General features: G+C 48.6%; 1 protein-coding gene across 3 annotated transcripts in view; it reads right to left on the reverse strand.

Annotated features, from left to right (window-relative positions):
• The window catches only part of CD47 (CD47 molecule), a 43,944-nt gene extending 26,655 nt beyond the window's left edge, over window positions 1-17,289 (reverse strand). For all 3 annotated transcript variants that reach the window (XM_065404544.1, XM_065404545.1, XM_065404536.1), the window contains exons 1-2: window positions 17,163-17,289; window positions 8,698-9,048 (exon numbers count right to left, since the gene is read on the reverse strand). In XM_065404544.1, coding sequence (XP_065260616.1) covers window positions 8,698-9,048; window positions 17,163-17,208 — 397 coding nt within the window. In that variant the 5' untranslated portion in view covers window positions 17,209-17,289. The remainder of the gene's footprint in view (window positions 1-8,697; window positions 9,049-17,162) is intronic.
• Window positions 17,290-19,505: the final 2,216 nt, after the last annotated feature.

Raw genomic sequence — 19,505 nt, forward strand, 5'->3', positions numbered from 1 at the left:
GCTAGGAGCAGGGCCATGATGAGGAAATCACAAAAGGGTTCAAGGACTTGGGGAGTTTGTGGGGAACAGGGGAAATATATCAACTTCCCTGTCGCAGTAAGAGGACTGACTTAGTAGGTGGTTTTATTGAGGGTCCTCTGTTTGATCAATGACCATACGGCAGTGGCACAATCACAAGTGATACACCTTGGGATTTTTGTGGAGAGCAGTACAGTAGGGAGAGTGATGAAATACACATATTTAATAACGTATTGTTCCACATGATCTCTCTGCCAAGAAATATTGGACTTTGTCTTTTCCATGTAGCCAAGCACTCAGGCTAGTGGATCTCAGAAGCCATTCCAATTTATCTGCCTTCCCACTTTGCCCCACAAATGCACACTGGGGCTGCCCATTAAAATGTCCACTGTCAGGGACAGGGCTACTATGTCTTTCAAAAAAAAAAAAAAAAATCATAGCCAAAAGAACTTTGTCAGTGAATATAACTGGGCACCATACTCAGGTATACACCAACATTTCCAGACACATAAAACATATCAGCAAACCCATGTACCAGGATTTATTTATTCAGTCATTCTATCTGTACTGCATGAGAGAGTATTACACTACTCTATCAAGAAGGCAGTGTGACCCAAAGGTCAGGGCACTGGACTAGGAATCAGGAAACCTGGGTTATGTTCCTGGCTCTGTCACTGACTTCCTGTGTGACCTTGGGGAAGTCACTTCACCTCTCTGTTGAACAATTTCCACCACTGTAAAATGAGGCTAAGTACACTTTTCTATATAAAGTGTTTTGAGATCTACCAATTGAAAGCATTATATAAGAGCTAAGATATCATTGTTGAGAATATAATTTTACAACTCAGTGACGCTAAAGTGCAGACTGGGATGGGATTTCCATTATAACCCCTTTTACAGTCACTTCTGTTAGATTTGTACATTGTGTCATTACTATATTTTTACCCTAAAAGTATCTTTGAAAATTAAATAAAAGCATAAAAACTTTTAAAAAAAATATGCAAAGTAGTACATTACAAGAATCTTAATGTTACTTTGGGAACCTGAGTTGCTTGTCTTATCTGCAATTAAAAAATCTCAGACTTAACTTTGTATTTACATTTTCTCACATATATTGTCAAATCCAGTCATCACTTTGCCACCACAATATTCTCCATTAACCAGGATTTTCCAATGAACACTTTGTCTCTCTTGGCTAGTGGTTCTCAACCCGTGGCCCGCCTGCGGCCTAATCAGCACACAGCTGCGGCCCATGAGACATCCTTAGGGCCATACAGGTAGTATATGTATTGTGTGGTTTCAGCCCACATAACACATCTAGAGAGCTGCATCTGTGGCCCACAATAGTAAATAGGTGGTAAACCACTGCTCTAGGCATTTCTGCTGCCTAGTGGAAAATGAAATCATGGAAGCCAAATCCAGTTCCTGTTCCCAATACCCAGGCTTTATGCTTCTTTCAAAGCCATGCTGCTAAACGAAGAAAAATGTATGACCACTAACCATATTCAATGTTTGTATATCAATGTTTCACACATAAAGATAACAGTTCCATAGCAGCGATCCTCTATCTTTTCTGGTCAACAATTCAAAAGTCAAAAAAAGTTATGCTGTGACCCATCGCACTCCACAATTCTTTGCAGTCACTGAGGTCTGGTGGAGTGCAACTGGAGGCTGTCTGAAGCTACTTCTCTCCTCTGAGCCCCTGGCAGAACATTTATCATTTAAAGAGGCTAGAGAGGTGACTCCGCATCCCAGGAGTGAAGGAGTGTGACGGTCTGAGAAGCAGAGCAAAGGTAGCAGGGAACTAGTCGCTCTTCCCCTGGTTCTATAGTTGTGTTCTACAGGATACATGCAGTTAACTGAAAAACCACTACCGCCACCTCTAACAATTACAGTTAAGTGCTATTTGGAGCAGCAGAACAGTAATGCCGATTGATATTAACTGGGAAATAGTTTTAATGCCAATTGATATTAAAACAGCATAATTGAATGCTAAACATGATGTACAGAAAATGCTTTAAACAGCATTTTCCATTAAATTAGTTGACAGTAAGTGGGCTTCACTAATAGTTTATGCTATAGCATTAACACCTCCAATCCCCACAAAAATTACACAACTCTGGACCAAATATTGAAGTTCATACAGTGGCAAAACTGCAGATGAAATTAATGGGAGTTTTGAATGAGTAACAAATGCAGGACTTTCAAACTTAAGGTCTCTGCAATGAATATAACATGTGTAGCGTATGAACCTCAATACTGTAGAAGTCTGAAGACAGAAGGGCCTGATCATAGTTTTAAAATGTGTTATGAAGAGGAAAGTAATCAGTTGTTCTCCATGTACATTGAAGGTGGACAAGAAGTCATCTGTTTAATCTGCAGCAAGGGTGATTTAGGAAAAACTTTCTAACTGTAAAGATATTTAAGTACCGGAATAAGCTTTCAAGAGAGGTTGTCGAATCCCAGTCATTGGAAGTTTTAAAGAACAGGTTAGACAAACACTTGTCAGGGATGGTCTAAAGTAGTTGTCTTCAACCTTTTTAAGCACAAGGTCACCTTTGAAATGTAAGTACAACCCAGGATTTACCTCAAAGAAAATGTAGAAATAACAGTTTAGTATGTTAAATAAAGCTGAGATCAATTGCTTAATATACATAATTATACATTTTCCCTGCTTACTGAGTCTCAGTGTGACACGTGTGACTGCACATTACCTACCAGTGTCTTGAAATTTGGTTTGTAATTTGAAATAGCTAGTTGGATGCAGTCCAGCAGATGTGCATCTGTGAGGCAGATGCGATACTTGGATTTGATAATCTTCATTTGTGAAAACGCCATCTCACACAAATAGGTGGAACCAAAGTAAGCTTTTGCTTTTAAGCGCAGGACAATAGAAGGGGATACTTTTCTCGGTTTGCAAGTCCCCAAAAATCGCTGTCCCTTGATCTGGCTTTCAGCTCAATGTCACTTTACATGGTAATTAGCTTCATATCAATTCCACTAGTTTGTAAATCAAACACCTTATGGAATGTCACAGCCAATCTACCAATGTCTGCTGGAAGGAACAGATTTGAGATAGACGTGATGGAGCCAATCATCATGTGTAAGTCTTGAAATCACCTGTTGAATTTCTCTGCTAATTTGGTCAGCTGTGCACAGAACTTTTCTGGGTGGAACCATTTTTCTTTGCCTTCAATTTTTTCTAGTATTTTCTCCAGACTTGGGAAGTGCTGCAGCATTTTATTCTTTAACTGGAAGGACCACAGACCAACTTTCCATTTGAATGCATTCACCGCACTGATTATATGTGAATAGTTTCTGTCCTTTCCCTGCAGTTCACAGTTCAGCTCATTCAATTTGGAAGTTATGTTAGTAAGTCTAGCAGCCATGCATTGTCTGACAGCTCACTGCACACTTCGTTCCTTGATTTTAGAAAAGTGATGATTTCGGGCATTAGATCCAAAAAAATTTGCAGTACTTTCCCCCTCCTTAACCACCTCACATCTGCATGGAGGGGCAGCTCACCGTAAGCAGCATCCACTTAGTCAAGTAAAGATTTAAACAGGCGATGCTGGAGGGCTCTTGCTCGAATTGAGTTTACAATTCTGACAATGATTTTCATTACATGTGAGAAGTCCATAACTTTACTCACTAGTGCTTGCTGGTGGATTATACAGTGGTAATTCACAAATGAAGGAAAATCTGGATCATTTCTGCAAAATGCAACAAAGCCTGCACGTGCGCCAAGCATGGCGGGTTCACCATCCATTGTGATCGAAACAAGTTTCTTGATTGGAATGATTTTCTCAAGCATGTACTTTTTGAATTCATTGTAGATATCTTCACCTCTTGTTCTCTCTTTAAGGGGCAAAACAGTCAGAAGGTCCTCTTTAGTTGTCGCATCCTTAAAAACCATTCGAACAAAAACAACTACCTGGGCTGTGTCAGTCATGCCGACCAATTCATCAGACTGCAGTGAAATGCATTCGCAGTCATTCAAATCTTGCTATAGTTGCTGAAAGACATCTTCGGACAAAGATTCCACCCATCTTGCTACTGTGGAAGCACCAAGTGATATGCTCTGGATTGCTGTCATTATTTCCTCTTTGTTTTTAAAGTCTTTAAATAAGGAGTCTGCTGCCACAGTCATTGCCTCTTTAAATACTTCTCCATCCATAAATGATTTCTTGTGTTTTGCCAGCAGATGGCAAACACAAAACGATGCTTCAGTAGAGGCCTTCCCTTTTGCTGCTGGTTTAGTAAAACATGACTGTTGAGCTTTCAAAACAGCCTTCAATTCATTAACTTTCTTTGTACGGAGTGCGCTATTCAAGGGGAAATATTGTTCTTGAATTTGCTATGCATTGTTTTGTGGTGCTTTTCTAAATTCCCCTTTTTACTTTTTACAGTAACTCCTCACTTAACGTTGTAGTTATGTTCCTGAAAAATGCGACTTTAAGCGAAACGATGTTAAGTGAATCCAATTTCCCCATAAGAATTAATGTAAATGGGGGAGTTAGGTTCCAGGGAAATTTTTTTCACCAGCCCCAACTCCCCTTAGCTGATTGTTTTAATCCCCCACCAGGGAGCTCCCTGCTGAATGCACATAGGAAATCCATGCCAGCAGCCTTGCCTCCCCTCCTGAGGCTGGGGGAGGGACAGTTCTCAGAGAAATACCTCCTTGTGGGCCAGATCTACCACTTTCCACAGCAGCTGGACCAGCTCTTTCTCATGGGATCCCAGCTTAGCCCCCTGAGCACCAGCAGTCTTCCCGAACAAGATCACCAGATAGTCAGCAGGGGAGGAGGCAACGGCCGGGGTAGCAGCAGCAGGAGGAGGAGGAGGCAACGAATTGATAGCAGCGGCAGAAAAGAGTGGGAGGAAGCAACAGCAACAGGATGAAAGGGCAAGGGTAGGCTGGATAAAAGAGGCAGGAACACCAAACTGGGGTTGAGGCAGCAGCAGAAAGGATGAAAAGTAGAGGGGTTCCAGGAGAAGGCGGGAGGCAAGAAGTAGTAGCAAAAACTGGGGGATAAGTGGGTAAGAGGCAGCAGGAGACAGCCAGCAGCACAGGGAAGGGGAAGCCGTAACCCAAAGGTAATGGGGCAGGAGGAGAAGGCACTTCCTAGCAAATGACAAAGTTGCCTATGATATCAATGCATCTTCTAGTGCCCAAAGGAGCTCAGCTGAGACCTGGCTGTCCAACCCCTCACTCGCTCTGCATGGTCATTACAATGGCCCTTCTCCCTGCTGGTGACGTGTAAAACCAAAGAAATGTGAACAGCTATGACACCGCTTCGTGATCACTAGAGTCTCTGTGCCGTTCCCTCCTGGGGCTCCATGAAAGGAGAAGGGAGGCTGTCCTGGTTTGTCATGCAGGGGGAGGTTCAAGGGGACATTGTGTCTGCCGCCTATCCACTCCACTGCAGGAAGGAGAAACTCCAGCACACGCCACATTTTAAAGAAGCCCAAATCAACTTCACAAGGAAAACGGCTCTGCTGAAGCTTTGAACTGGGGGGAGGTTAGATAGGGAGTAGGGTCAGAGACGGGAAGGTGGATTGTGGGGGGTGAGGGGTTGGGGAGTCAGACTCCTATGGAAGAGGAAGGAGATGATGAAGAGCAAGTGAGGTGACTTGTCTGCTGGCAATGGAAGGAAAGCGGTGATCATGTGGAGCAGAGGGATAGGAGCAGGGCTGGGAGCAGAAGGAAGTCAAATGTGGGGTTTGCCAGTATAGCTTATTTTGCTCGGAGGCACTGGATAAGATACTGATAAAAGCGCAGTTTGTCTGGGATAAGCTAGTTTGGCTAAGAACGCTCTGCCGTGCAGTATAGCAGTGCTCTAGCTTCTACCTAAGTGCTGCTATTATAGACCTGGCCTCTGTTCCTTACACACCCACCTCTCCTGGCCAGTCATGCACCCTGCATGTGTGCACAGCGTGCAAACCCAAGTCCATTAGCACTGACAGGTGTCCCAGACACACTAGCGCTGACACGCTGGTTGTGACGGTCCCACAGACAGCTCACCATGGTACAAACACATGCACACAGCTGTCCACATATTAACCAACCCAGTCACATGCTCTCCTTGCTCAACACCCCAGGAAGGGGCTGGATTTTCTTCAGGAAGGCAGAGGCACTGTCCCTCCCGTCTGAGGTTAGTGCAGCCTCTTCCCAGCCCCTTCCTTCTCCCTTTTCCTTATTCAGCATTAATGTCAATCCCAACAGCTCATTCATCATCCCAAATTAGCCAAATTAATTGTTGTTATTCCAGTTACGACAATGAATGACCTGACATCAAAAACCATTTTGAATTTGCAGCGAGAAGGAAACCAAATCAATTATTTCGTTCCCCTGCCTGGCTGGGAGCACCAGGTTTTACGCTGGAAACAGTCTCTACTCCATTAATGGTATTTCAAAGCCCCAGTCAGGAGACTGGAGTATTTCATTTCATGCTGTGGCAATTACCAAGGTGGCTGTTGTTGTTAACCCCTGCAGCCTCTGATAGGCTAAGGCTGCTCTTTTGTTTGGGATGGGGTTGGTATGCACCTTGCATGTGTGTGGATTAAACTGTCTGGAGCTGCTTGTTTAATCAGGGATGTTCTCAAGCTGGGGCTTCCTTTGACTGGCAACATTGATTTCCCCTCACTCCCCCTACCCAGCCACTATTGAGCCACTGGGGATTCCCTCCCTGCTGGATGCAGCTGGGGAGCTGAGGGGGATTCAGACCCCCGCCCACAGCAGCTGGGGAGCCCGTGGGGACTGGGGAGCCGCAGGGGAGTCCCCCCAGATGTAGTGTCTTCTGGCTGGGTGTGGCAAGGGAGCACCCATCGGCCGTTGCTGGAACTTGTTCTGTGCAGAAGCAGTAGTGCTGCATTCCTGCCCAGGTTAGGAAGTGGGTGATGGGCAGTTTTCTGCTGACTCCTTTTCAGGATCAGAGGAGGGAGCCTAGCAGCAATTCAAGGCAGTAAGCCCAGCCCCCTCAACACCTCCCTGTCCCTTTAAGCACCTTTCAAGGGTAAGAAGAAGGCAACAATGCTCGCTGAGAAGCATCCACCAAATCAGTGCTGCAGCTACCCCAGCAGCATTGCAGCCTGTGGTTTGTGCAGAGACGCATCTCAGCTGTACTGTGAGTTCAGCGGGCGCATCTGGCGTCTGGGCTGTCCTGTCCCTGCAGCGTTCGCTTTGTTAAAGTGTGTCTGCTCCTGGAAAACAACCAACTCCTTGGCTGAGAGCGCGATCGAGTGGGATATACTCCCATAGCATGCTGCGATGCTGAAGGAGGTGGCAGGACGAGATGGGGGACTGAGACTGGGATCGATGCTCAGAGGCTCCAGGTTCGACTGGTTGGTGACCACTGATCTAGAGCAGTGGTTTTCAAACTGTGGGTTGCGGAATGTAAGGCACTGGGTCGCGGCATGTAAGGCACTGGGTCGCGGCGGCTCTGGACAGTACTGCCGACCAGGTTGTTAAAAGTCCCATTGGCGGTGCTATCCGGCTAAGGCAGGCTAATCCCTACCTGTTCTGACACTGCGCTGCACACCGGAAGTGGCCAGTAGCAGGTCCAGCTCCTAGGCAGGGGGGCCACGGGGCTCCGCGCACTACCCCCACCCTGAGCGCTGGAGGGGCCGGTGCCTGCGGGCAAGAGCCGCGTGGAGCCACTTGCGCACCTCCGCCTAGGTGCTGCTGGCGGCTTCCAAGATGCAGCTGCGGTCCGCGGTGCCAGGACAGGCAGGAAGCCTGCGTTAGCACTCCCACTGCGCCGCTGACTGGAAGCCACCCGAGGTAAACCTGTGCCCCAACCCTGCGCCCCAAGCCCCTGTCCCAGCTATGAGCCCCCCTCCCAAATCCGGAGCCCCTTCCTGCACCCCAAACCCTTCATCCCTGGTCCTACCCCAGAGCCCTGACACCCTCCGACACCCGAATCCTCTGCCCCAGTTCTGAGCCCCCCCCAAACCCGGAGCTCCCTCCTGTATACCAAACCCCCATCCCCAGCCCCACCCCAGAGCCTGCACCCCCACCCCAGAGCCCTGACCCCCTCCCATACCCCAACCCACTGACCTACTCCAGAGCCCCCTCCCACACCCTGAACCCCTCATTCCCAGCCCCACCCCACACCCCAACCCTCTGGCCCAGCCCTGAGCCCCTCCCACACCCCAAACCCCTCATCCCCAGCTCCATTGGGTCACGGGCATCAACAATTTTCTTCAACTGGGTTGCCAGAAAAAAGTTTGAAAACCACTGGTCTAGATATATATTTGGTCCTGCCTCAGCTCAGGGGCTCAAGGGGAATCTGTGGACCACATGACCTCTCGAGTTCCCTTCCAGCCCTGTATTTCTATTATCTAGAGAGTGGATCAGAATATACATAAACTAAAATGAGTGTGGCACAAATACCATATAGTCTGTAAAAGCTAAATCAGGTGGAAAAGCGTCAGCATCCCTAAAAGTTAACAGACACAATGCCAGCCTGCAGGCCCAACTCTTACTCATAGAAATATTCCCCTGGACTTTGATATAACTATGCTCACAAGGACTGCTCAGGTGAGTAAAGACTGGGCTTTATGTTCTAGATATTTTTAATGGTTCATTTTCACATTTGTTATTTTGTGTCCTTTCCCTCAAGGCCTGGTCTGTTTCATTTCATAGCAGGCTTGCAAAATCACATGACATCAACTTACCTCTATGGTATATAAGTTCAATTACAGTTTCTCCTTCCCTACTCGATTCTGTCACTTCACAACTGTAGTTTCCTCGAACTGCTTGCGTTTTTGAGATTTTCAATGAGGCAATGCCCAACGTTAAATGTTGTGGAGATTCTAACTCAGCAGATGAAAAACTCTCATTTCTGTTGATCTTTCCTGTGGATCCTTCAAAAATGAAAAATGCTTTTTTTTCTAGTTTCCATTTAACAAAAATGACTTTAATATTGTTCTTTATTAGATTAGTCACTATGCAAGGTAGGATGACTGTTTTATTACAAGCGGTTTGTTCAACAGACTTGGTTACATTGAACTGCAACTGGGCAGAACCTGGAAGAAAAAGAAAAAAAAGTGTTTGATTAGACAGTCTTCCACAATTAATTTACCCAACACCTGAGCAACAAGAAAGCTACTGAAATATTGAAAAGTTTAATGGATGGCAGACATGATCACACACTTGAAACAAGCACAGATTAATGTTCTTCATAAGGGACAAGAGGGAAAACAAAAGATAAGAAGACAAGAAGAAAAACTTTGAGAAAGAGGAAGGATGGATGGATTTAAAAAAATATTCCCCAAGAAGGCTATGCTTGGAAAGACAGAGGAAGAGGCAAGAAGAGATTACAGCCCTTTTTAAGATATATTTACTGCTTCTTGATTCTTACATGATGTTTAGGTACCACCACAACTGGTGTCTTAGAAGTACCTAACATATATAAGTAAATATTAATACAACATTTTCAGTGCTGCACCTAACCAGACAATTCTTCTGGGATATTTTCTGGGTCTAGGGCCACATGGAGAAAACATCTGCACTAAGGCCCAATTTCAGCAAAGCACATGTTTAACTAGGTACATGAGTAGCCCCACTAAAGCTCGACTTTGACCTAAGGCATATATGCACATGCCTGTAAAATCAGTTACTGTTGAGGGAATTCTGGGCGCAGAATTTTTAATTTTTTGGCACAATATTTTAAAATTCAGCAAATTTTATTTGTTAATAAATAAATGTGGAGGCTCCAGCATGGCAGTGGGGAGCACAGGCCATATGGAGGTGGGAGATCACACTGCAGCTCTCCTTCCCTGGGACAGCAACTTGGCAGTGAGGCTTCACCTGACCCTGACACAGTGCAAGGGCCGGGTCTGAGCCAGAAACACTCCAGGGCCCTGCCCCACTGTGCCAGGCACATCAGGTATGGGCAGGCAGGCTCAACCCAGCAGTATCCAAGTGCAGAGGGCCTTAGTGGGGGGGGATCCAGGTGTAGGGCAAGCTGGGTGCAGACGGCTCAGTAGGAGATCTGGATGCAGGGGGGGCTCCAGGTGCAATAAGACTCTACAGGGGGATCCAAGAGAATGTGGTTGGGGCTCAGTGGGGGGAGTCTGGGGGGATAGGGCTCATCAGGGGGATCCGGGTGCAGCTGGTTGGGGCTCATTGGGGTGAAGGTCTGGGGGGCTCATCAGGATTGTCCAGGTGCAGGGGAGGTGGGGCCAGTTGGGGTGGGGGTTCGATGGGCCTGCTTAACAAGGGAGCCCCAGCTGCAACTGCTGCCAAGGGGACGTCAGATGCTGGGCTCCCGCTTCCTCTATCCCCTTCTCTTCCCCATCCCATCCCCATTCCCTAATGCCCCTTGCCCCCTCCCCATTCCTCTCCCCACTGTCCCCTACCTCTATCCCCATCCCCTCACACCCACACCCACCTCCCCCACCCCCTTCCTTCCCCACTGCCTCTTCCTCCCACCCCATCCGCCTTCCCCCATTTCCCCCCCCGCCCCCATCACCCTTCCTGCCCTACCCCACCGCAGGCACTCACTGTTGTACAGAAAACAGGATGGTTCCCAGTACACAGAAGGGGAACATGACCAGCACTAGGACTCAGGAGGTGGTGTTCGAGTGGCACCCTCCTTCAGCCGGGCAGTTCTGCGCTTGCAGAAATTTGGGGGTGGGGGTGGGGGGAGCAGTGGCAGGTGACTTGTGTGCCCCCCACCTCGCCTCTGTTTGGGGGGGACAATGCCCTCCCAAACTATGCCCATGGGCATCCCCAGCCCCTCCCCACGTGGCTTCCCTGTCACTTTCTATAGGGAAGCAAAGAAATCTGCAGGAGGGACATGTTTTCCTTGTGCATGCAGTGGCACAGAATTCCCCCAGGAGTAATCAGTAAGAGACAAGCTCTTCTTCTGTAGAATTGTTCTTTGCAGCTGAAAGGGGGCTTAGGAGGGAAACAAACACCACTCTTCTGCTTCCATGTTCCCTAGAGAAGCATGGAAGGAATGAGCGATGGCTTCTATAAAAATTATGTTTGTTATTGTACCTCCTGTACTCTGAAGGTGGAGCCAAATCCCCTGAGGGTTAGAACTTATTTTGCAAATTATGTCTTACTTTTGCATAGAGGGGTTGCACACCCAAAAATATGTAGATCAAATAAGAGCATATCTTCTCATTTATTTAGCTGTATATGGTCAGTAGGACAGATAATTCAGAAATTTCAGGTGGCATTTTGCTACACTATGAACCAAAATTTATCAGAATTTTTAAAAACAAAAGGCCAAATTCTCTCTACATATCCATCTAAAGGTTATCTATAGCATTTATTGCCATAGTATCTAGACGCTTCCCAGGTAAATGAGATCTGCATAGCAATGACCCTTGTGGACTTCACAAATATTCCGCTCTTCTCTTCACTAAGGCTATGGCTACACTGGCGCTTTACAGCGCTGCAACTTTCTCACCCAGGGGTGTGAAAAAACACCCCCCTAAGCGCAGCAAGTTACAGCGCTGTAAAGCGCCAGTGTAAACAGTGCCCCAGCGCTGGAGTACCTGCAGTGCTGGGAAAGGTCTCTCCCAGCACTGGCGCGCGACCACACTCGCACTTCAAAGGGCTGCTGCGGGAGCGCTCCCGCAGCAGCGCTTTGAAGTTTCGAGTGTAGCCATGGCCTAAGGCTACACATTTTGTTTCCTGTGCTCAAATGCAAGTGCTCAACAGTATGAACATATCCAAGGGCAGACTTTGACCCAAAGAGCTACATAGTCTAAGAATCATGACGTGGTATCATTCTGATTACCACTGCTCTTTTTACCCTCTACTTCAATTCTGACCCAGTCAATAACTCAAGAAACATTAGTTAACACCAATGCTGTAACCTATCTAAAACAGTGGTCCCCAAACTTTTCCCCTCGTGCCTCCCTTTATCCCTGTCTGCCCCCCCCCCCGCCACCCTTGGGAGGCACGGCTGGGAGTGGGGCCACAGTCAGGGCTAGGGCCGCAGCTGGGCCATGGCTGGGGCGGGGGCCACAGCTGGGAGCGGGGCCATGGTCAAGGCCTGGAGCCAAGGTTCGAGCTGCAGCCGGGCCGGGCCAGAAGCCAGGGGTTGAGGCCACAGCTGGGGGCAGATCTGGGGCTGGGAGCAGAGCCGTGGCCAGGGGCTGAGGCCGCCAGGAGTGAAGCCATGGCTGGGCCAGCAGTCCTGCAGCTGTGGGTGGGGCCTGGAGTGGGCACCATGGCCACAAGCCAGGGGCCGTGGCCGTGAGCGAAGCCGTGGCCAGAGCAGAGCTGGGCGGCGCTCCTTCCCCACCCCCCATGTGAGCATGCCCAGCCCCGTTGTGCCCCCCCGAACATTCCGCCATGCCCCGCTAGGGGGGGCACACCCACAGTTTGGGGACCACTGATCTAAAAGCTTGGGATGCAAGCTTTCAAATAGCATAAAACATTCCTTTTCAGCCCTAGGTTCTCAAGAATATTGGCTGCTATAATGTCAGAAATTTAAGTCAAATAGGGTGCCAGGAGAAGCAAGATGATAATCAAAATAATCTGATTTTACAGCACGAGTGTCCATGTTCAGTATTTTTGTTAGTTATCTACAGTTCAAGAACTATAGTTTTGTTTGTTTTGTTTTTTTAAGATTCACAATATCCAGTTGCCTTAATGCCCAGAAGCCTCAAACTGGATCAAGGACCTCAATGTGCTAGACACTATATCTAGACCCCCAAATCCTGCGAACACTTGTGCATAAAGTTAACCATGTACACGAGTTACTATTGGGGGCATTCTGCACCAAAAAATAAAAAATTTTGTGCCAAAAAATACAAATTCTGCACACAATATTTAAAAATTCGGCAAAATTCTGCAAATTTTATTTGACAAAATAACACTACATAATCACACCTGTTTCAATTATTTTGATAATTTATTTTAAAATACCTGTCAGCAAGTATGTCTGTAACAATACAGACACACACATATATTCCCCCAGGAGTAGAGATAAAGAAACCCCTATGACAACCCAGTTCCTGTTTCTCCGCCTCCTTTCCCCTCGGAGCCCAATCGGAGGCAGACACATACAACCCCCCACCTCCCAAGCCAGCCATGTTGCCCCCCCCCAGCCAACCCCACCTCTAAGACACCCAACCCCCTATCTGAGCCCAGTGGTGGGGGCTCCCTGGCCCAGATACCCACACCCCCTCCCCTCCAGAGCCCAGCCGCAGAGCCCCACTGGCCCAGATACCCGCACCCCCTTGCCCCCGAGCCCAGCCACAAGGCCCCACCGGCCCAGATACCCGCACCCTCTCCCCTCTGAGCCCAGCCACGGCCCTCCCCCTTGTCCAGATACCCGAATCCCCTCCCCCCAGAGCCCGACATTGCCCCCGCTACCCCCCAAAGCTCAACCATGCCCCCCCCCCAGCCCAGACAGACACCCCCAGCCCAGGGATCCTTCTGATAAAAGCCCATCTTAATTAATTAGCCTCAGAGTTGGTAGGGCAACTTCCATCTTTTCATGTTCTCTCTCTCTCTCTCTCTATATATATCTCTTCTTACTATATGTTCCATTCTATGCATCAAATGAAGTGGGCTGTAGCCCACGAAAGCTGATGCTCAAATAAATGTGTTAAGTCTCGAAGGTGTCACAAGTACTCCTGTACTTTTTGCGGATATAGACTAACACGGCTGCTACTCTGAAATGTTCATAACTCTGAACAAAATGTTATGGTTGTTCTTTCAAAACTTTAGAACTGAACATTGACTTAATACAGCTTTGAAACTTTACAATGCACAAGAAAAATGCTGCTTTTAACCCTCTTAATCTACATGAAACAAACACAAAAACAGTTTCCTTACTTTATCAAATCTTTAAAAAAAAAATTTTTTTTTTTTTAGTAGTTTATGTTTAACACAGTACTGTACTGTATTCGCTCTTTTATTGGTCTCTGCTGCTACCTGATCTCATACTTCTGGTTCCAAATGAGGTGTGTGGTTGACTGGTCAGTTCGTAACTCTGAGGTTCTACTATATTAACTTAAATGTTCCTTTAAATTAACTACTAACATAAAACTCTTGAGAGTTATCACTTTGTCCCAAATTCAGCAAGGTATTCCAGCACAAGACAGTCCTATTAAGCTAAAGGGACTACTCATATGCTTAGATTTAGGCACGTTACTGAACTGGGCCCGTCTGTTGACTTCATATAGATGATTCCTGGTTTCAGCTTTGAGCTTTCTTTTCATGATCCAAGGAAGATATACATAGAATCATAGAACAGGAAGGGACCTCAAAAGGTCATCTAGTCCAGTTCCCTGCACTCATGGCAGGACTAAGTATAACCTAGACCAGGGGTCGGCAACCTATGGCACGCATGCCAAAGGCAGCACGTGAGCTGATTTTCAGTGGCGCTGCTGGCCTGGGGTTCCGGCCACTGGCCTCGTTCAGCCCGCTGGCCTCGCTCAGCCCGCTGCCGGCCTGGATGGACAAAACCCTGGGCCAGCAGCGGGGACCCCGCTGGCAGATGGAACCCCAGACCGGCAGCGGTTCCATCCGCCAGCCCCTGCCAGCCGGGGTCCCCGCCGCCGGCCCCACTCAGCCCGCTGCCAGTCTGGGGTTCTGTCCGCCGGCCCCTGTAAATGTAAAATATATTACTAGCACGTGAAACCTTAAATTAGAGTGAGTAAATGAAGACTTAGCACACCACTTCTGAAAGCTTGCCGACCCCTGATCTAGACCATCCCTGACAGGTGTTTGTCTAACATGTTCTTAAAAATCTCCAACCACCCTAGACAATTTATTCCAGTGCTTAACCACCCTGACAGTTAGGAAGTTTTTCCTAATGTCCAACCTAAACCTCCCTTGCTGCAATTTACGCCCATTGCTTCTTGTCCTATCCTCAGAGGTTAAGAAAAACAATTTTTCTCCCTCCTCCTTGTAACAACCTTTTACGTACTTGAAAACTGTTATCGTGTCCCCCCTCAGTCTTCTCTTGTCCAGACTAAACAAGCCCAATTTTTTCAATCTTCCCTCATAAGTCATGTTTTCTAAACCTTTAATCATTTTTGTCGCTCTTCTCTGGACTCTCTCCAATTTGTCCACATCCTTGCTGAAATGTGGTGCTCAGAACTGGACACAATACTCCAATGGAGGCCTAGTCAGCACGGAGTAGAGCGGAAGAATTACTTCTTGTGTCTTGTTTACAACTCTCCTGCTAATACGTCCCAGAAGAATGTTCTCTTTTTTGGCAACAACATTACATGGTTGACTCATATTTAGCCTGTGGTCCACTATGACCCCCAGATCCCTTTCTGCAGTACTCCTTCCTAGACAGTCATTTCCCATTTGGTATGTGTGCAACGGATTGCTCCTTCCTATATGGAGTACTTTGCATTTGTCCTTACTGAATTTCATTCTATTTACTTCAGACTATTTCTCCAGTTTGTCCAGATCATTTTGAATTTTAATCCTATCCTCCAAAGCACGTGCAACCCCACCCAGCTTGGTATTGTCCGCAAACTTTATAAGTGTGCTCTCTATTCCATTATCTAAACCACTGATGAAGATACTGAATAGAACCAGACCCAGAACTGATCCCTGCGGGACCCCACTGGTTATGCCCTTCCGGCATGACTGTGAACCACTGATAACTACTCTCTGGGAATGGTTTTCCAACCAGTTTTGCACCCACCTTATAGTGGCTCCATCTAGGTTGCATTTCCCTAGTTTGTTAATGAGAAGGTCATGTGAAACAGTATCAAAAGCTTTACTAAAGTCAAGATATACCACGCCTACTGCTTTCCCCCATCCACAATGCTTATTCCCTGTCAAAGAAAGCTATCAGGTTGGTTTGACATGATTTGTTTTTGACAAATCCATACTGACTACCACTTACCACCTTATTATCTTGTAGGTGTTTGCAAATCGATTGCTTAATTATTTGCTCCATTATCTTTCCGGGTACAGAAGTTAAGCTGACTAGCATGTAATTCCCCAGGTTGTTCTTATTTCCCTTTTTATAGATTGATATGACAAGAGAATTTATTTATTTACACAATTATATAATTTTGTTGTAGAGGCCTCTGTACATATACACTTCAAATTATGTAGTATAGGTCTCTGTGCATATACACTTCTAACAACATACGAAGGGCTATAACATACCCCAGAACGTTAAACATCAATGCAAAAATTAGCTGGGATCCTAAATGCCAGTGGCCTGCTCTTTGGAGGTACTGAGCACCTGCCACTCCCACTGCCTGCAAGAGAACCCGTGGGTGCTCAGCAGGGCCGGCTCTGGCTTTTTTGCCGCCCCAAGCAAAAAAAAAACAAACTTGCAGCGCGGCTGGAGCCAGAGTGCAGGGGGACGCCCTGCGCGGGTGCCCTGGCTAGCGGGGGGAGAGAGCGGGGGGAGAGAGAGAAGGGGACGGCCAGGGCTTCAGTGGGGCGCTGTCAGCAGCCCCAACCGCCGACCCGCCTGCCGGGAGGGCTCCGCGCCGTGGTCGACAGGGAGGGAAGGACGAGGCTGCCCTGCCGGGCTTGCTGCAGGGTGCTCCCCTCCTCCGCACCGCCACCCCCTACAGGGTGGCTGGAGCGGAACAAAAAAAAAAGCAGCCATGCTGCCCTAGGATTGGGCCGAATGCCGCCTCGTACAATCTGCCGCCCCAAGCCCGAGCTTGCTCGGCTGGTGCCTGGAGCCGGCCCTGGTGTTCAGCCAGACCCCCCATGCAGGAGCCTAAATACAGGTGCAGATCTCTAACACCCACAGAGCCTTGGGAACGTGGCTTAAACCGCTGCCAAGGCAGAGCCTGGCCCTGGGTTCGGAAGGAGCAGCCCCACCCGGCTTGGTTCCCAAGACACACACAGACACACGCCCCACGCGCGCGCGCACCAATCCCTCCTCCCCCACCCCGAGCGGCCCGGGCTCTCCCAGGGACCTTTGCTGGGACCGGCGCTTTCAGCAGAGCCGCGTGCAGGGCCCCGGCCCCCCTCCCCACGCGGCGCCCGGATGCGATGAGCCACCACGGGCTGGCGGAGCGGTCCGGGGCCCCGCACCGGGCCCGCGGCTCCTGCCCCTCAGTGACAGCGCCAGCCCCCGCCATTCCCGCCCGGGTGCCGCTGCCCGATGCGCCGAGCCGGGGGCTCTAGGCCCGTGGGGTGCGGGGGGGGGGAATGGCGGCGCGCGGGGACTCACCCGCGCACACGGCGCCCAGCAGCACCCAGGTCCCCAGCGCCCACATAGTTGCATCCGCGAGGCGCTACTCGGTCCGCCGCGATGGGAACCGCGCTAGCCAGGGAGCCGCCCGAGCTGACGCGCTTCCGCAGCCAACGGGGCGGGGCCGGCGGATTTCGCTTTCGGTTACCCGGGGCGGGGGAGGGAGGAATCCCAGCGCGAGCGCGCGGACGTTAGCGGGAGCGGTTGGGATCCCAGCCCGAGGGCGCGGATGGGGACAGGGGGATCCCAGCACGAGGGCGCGGATGGGGGTTGGGATCCCAGCACGAGGGCGCGGATAGGGGCGGGGGACGAGGGGGATCCCAGCACGAGGGCGCGGATGGGGGTTGGGATCCCAGCACGAGGGCGCGGATAGGGGCGGGGGATGAGGGGGATCCCAGCCCGAGGGCGCGGATGGGGACAGGGGGAGGGGTTGGGATCCCAGCCCGAGGGCGCGGATGGGGACAGGGGGAGGGGTTGGGATCCCAGTGCAAGGGGTCTCTTGGGGGTGTCAGGGTGAGTCCTGCGCGGTCTCATGTCCTTTGTAGGATCCTGGTTTCTGTCCGGGCTCCTGGACCCTGTGGGGAGACACTGTCAAACTTGCAATACACTGTATTGCCAACCCCAAGAGTTAAAAACTCATGAATCAGCCCCCTCCAAAGAGAATGGCTTAAAATCACAAATAAAAATTCACTTGGGGATCTTTTTATTTGGCATCTGGTGTTTGAGGTCTTCAACTGAACTTGGGGCACGTTTTCTAGCTTTTCTCCACACACTGTGAGACCTAAAATCTTCCTTTTTCTTAAAAAAATGAAGACTGGGATTCTCATAACATGTACCAACAAAGCAAGCATAGTCTACTAAGGCTATGTATGCACTACGTACCTTATAGCGACACAGCTGTGCCACTACAGCCGTGCCACTAAAAGGTGCGCAGTGTAGCCGCCCTTTGTAGCCGAGCTCTCTCCCGCCAACAAAAAAAATCCACCCCCAACAAGAGGCAATAGCTTTGTTGGCGGGAGACAAAGCACTGTTCACACTGATGCTGTTCGTCGGTAAAACTTTTGTCTTTCAGGGGTGTGTGTTATCCTTGCTCCTTATCCTATTCCTTCACTCTCTGAATGCCCTCTCCTCCACCTCGCCTCAGCCCTGCCGCAAAGCCTGTAAGACATCCCCTGTAGCTTGCAAACTCTGCAGGGACTCCTGTCACGGAGTAATTCACAATGTTTTAAAACTAGAGGGTCACACTCTTTGTTGCTCATGCAGGCCGATCTGTGTATATGTTATCCAACTTTTTAAGTGCAAATGGAGGCCTGGCTGGGGAGGAACTTGTCAGAGCTGGTGGTGAGGGGCCCGGTTGAAGGCTGGCCTGAATGACTGTCAGGGGCCTAGCAAGGGTGCAGGAAAGAGGAGGCAAGGGCCTTGGTTGGTAAGGGAGGGAGCTGCCTGCAGTGGGATGGGAGGGGCAAGAGACCCAACTGGGTGTACAGCTCACCCCACATAAGCAGTGAAGTGCGTGGCCCTCTAATAAGTGAATAGGCAGCAGCAGAGAGCAACAGGAAACTTTCTCTGCCTGCAGCACTCTGTAGGCCAGATAGTGGAAATCGGGCTTTTCCTGTATTCTGATTATTACCAGAATCAATAGGCTTCTGCCCATTGATACCTAGAACATTCCCTGATATGCTGGAATTGATTGGCTGCAGTTTTCAAAAGTAATTGTGCTGCATACATACAAATGCCACAGAGTTGAGAGTAGGGCCTCACTTCACTCTGCCCACTAATTAAATACCTTAAGTGGTAAACTTTATTAAATTGGACTTAAGGTTGTAAAAAGGGAGTGGAACTTAGCCTGGAAAATCATCCTGCAAAAAAAATTAGGAAGTATGGAATGGTGGAGCTAACTTCATCCAAGAAGCCTTAACTCTGTCCGTGTCACCTCCCACAAAACAATTAAAAAACAGGAGAGAAAGAACGCGATCTTTAAACATCACTCAACATCATAACCAATCCTACCTTCTTTAGGATAATACACAGTTGTCAGTAAAACAAATGCTCTGCCAGTGGCCTGCTGGGTGACCTTGGGCAAGTCACTTCACTACCCAGTGCCTCAGTTTCCCCATCTGTAAAAGGGGGATGATGCTAGTAACCTCTTTGTAAAGCACTTTGAGATCTACTAATGAAATGTGTTATTGAAGAGTTAGATATTATTTTTATTATTAATAATATTATTTTTATTATTGTGGTTTATTTGATGTCTCTTCACCAAAAGTGACCACATTCCGGACTATTTTTTAAGACAATTCCCTCCAAAATTATATGCCATTT

This window comes from Emys orbicularis, chromosome 1 (genome assembly GCF_028017835.1).
Source record: "Emys orbicularis isolate rEmyOrb1 chromosome 1, rEmyOrb1.hap1, whole genome shotgun sequence".
NCBI classification, from domain to species: domain Eukaryota; kingdom Metazoa; phylum Chordata; order Testudines; family Emydidae; genus Emys; species Emys orbicularis.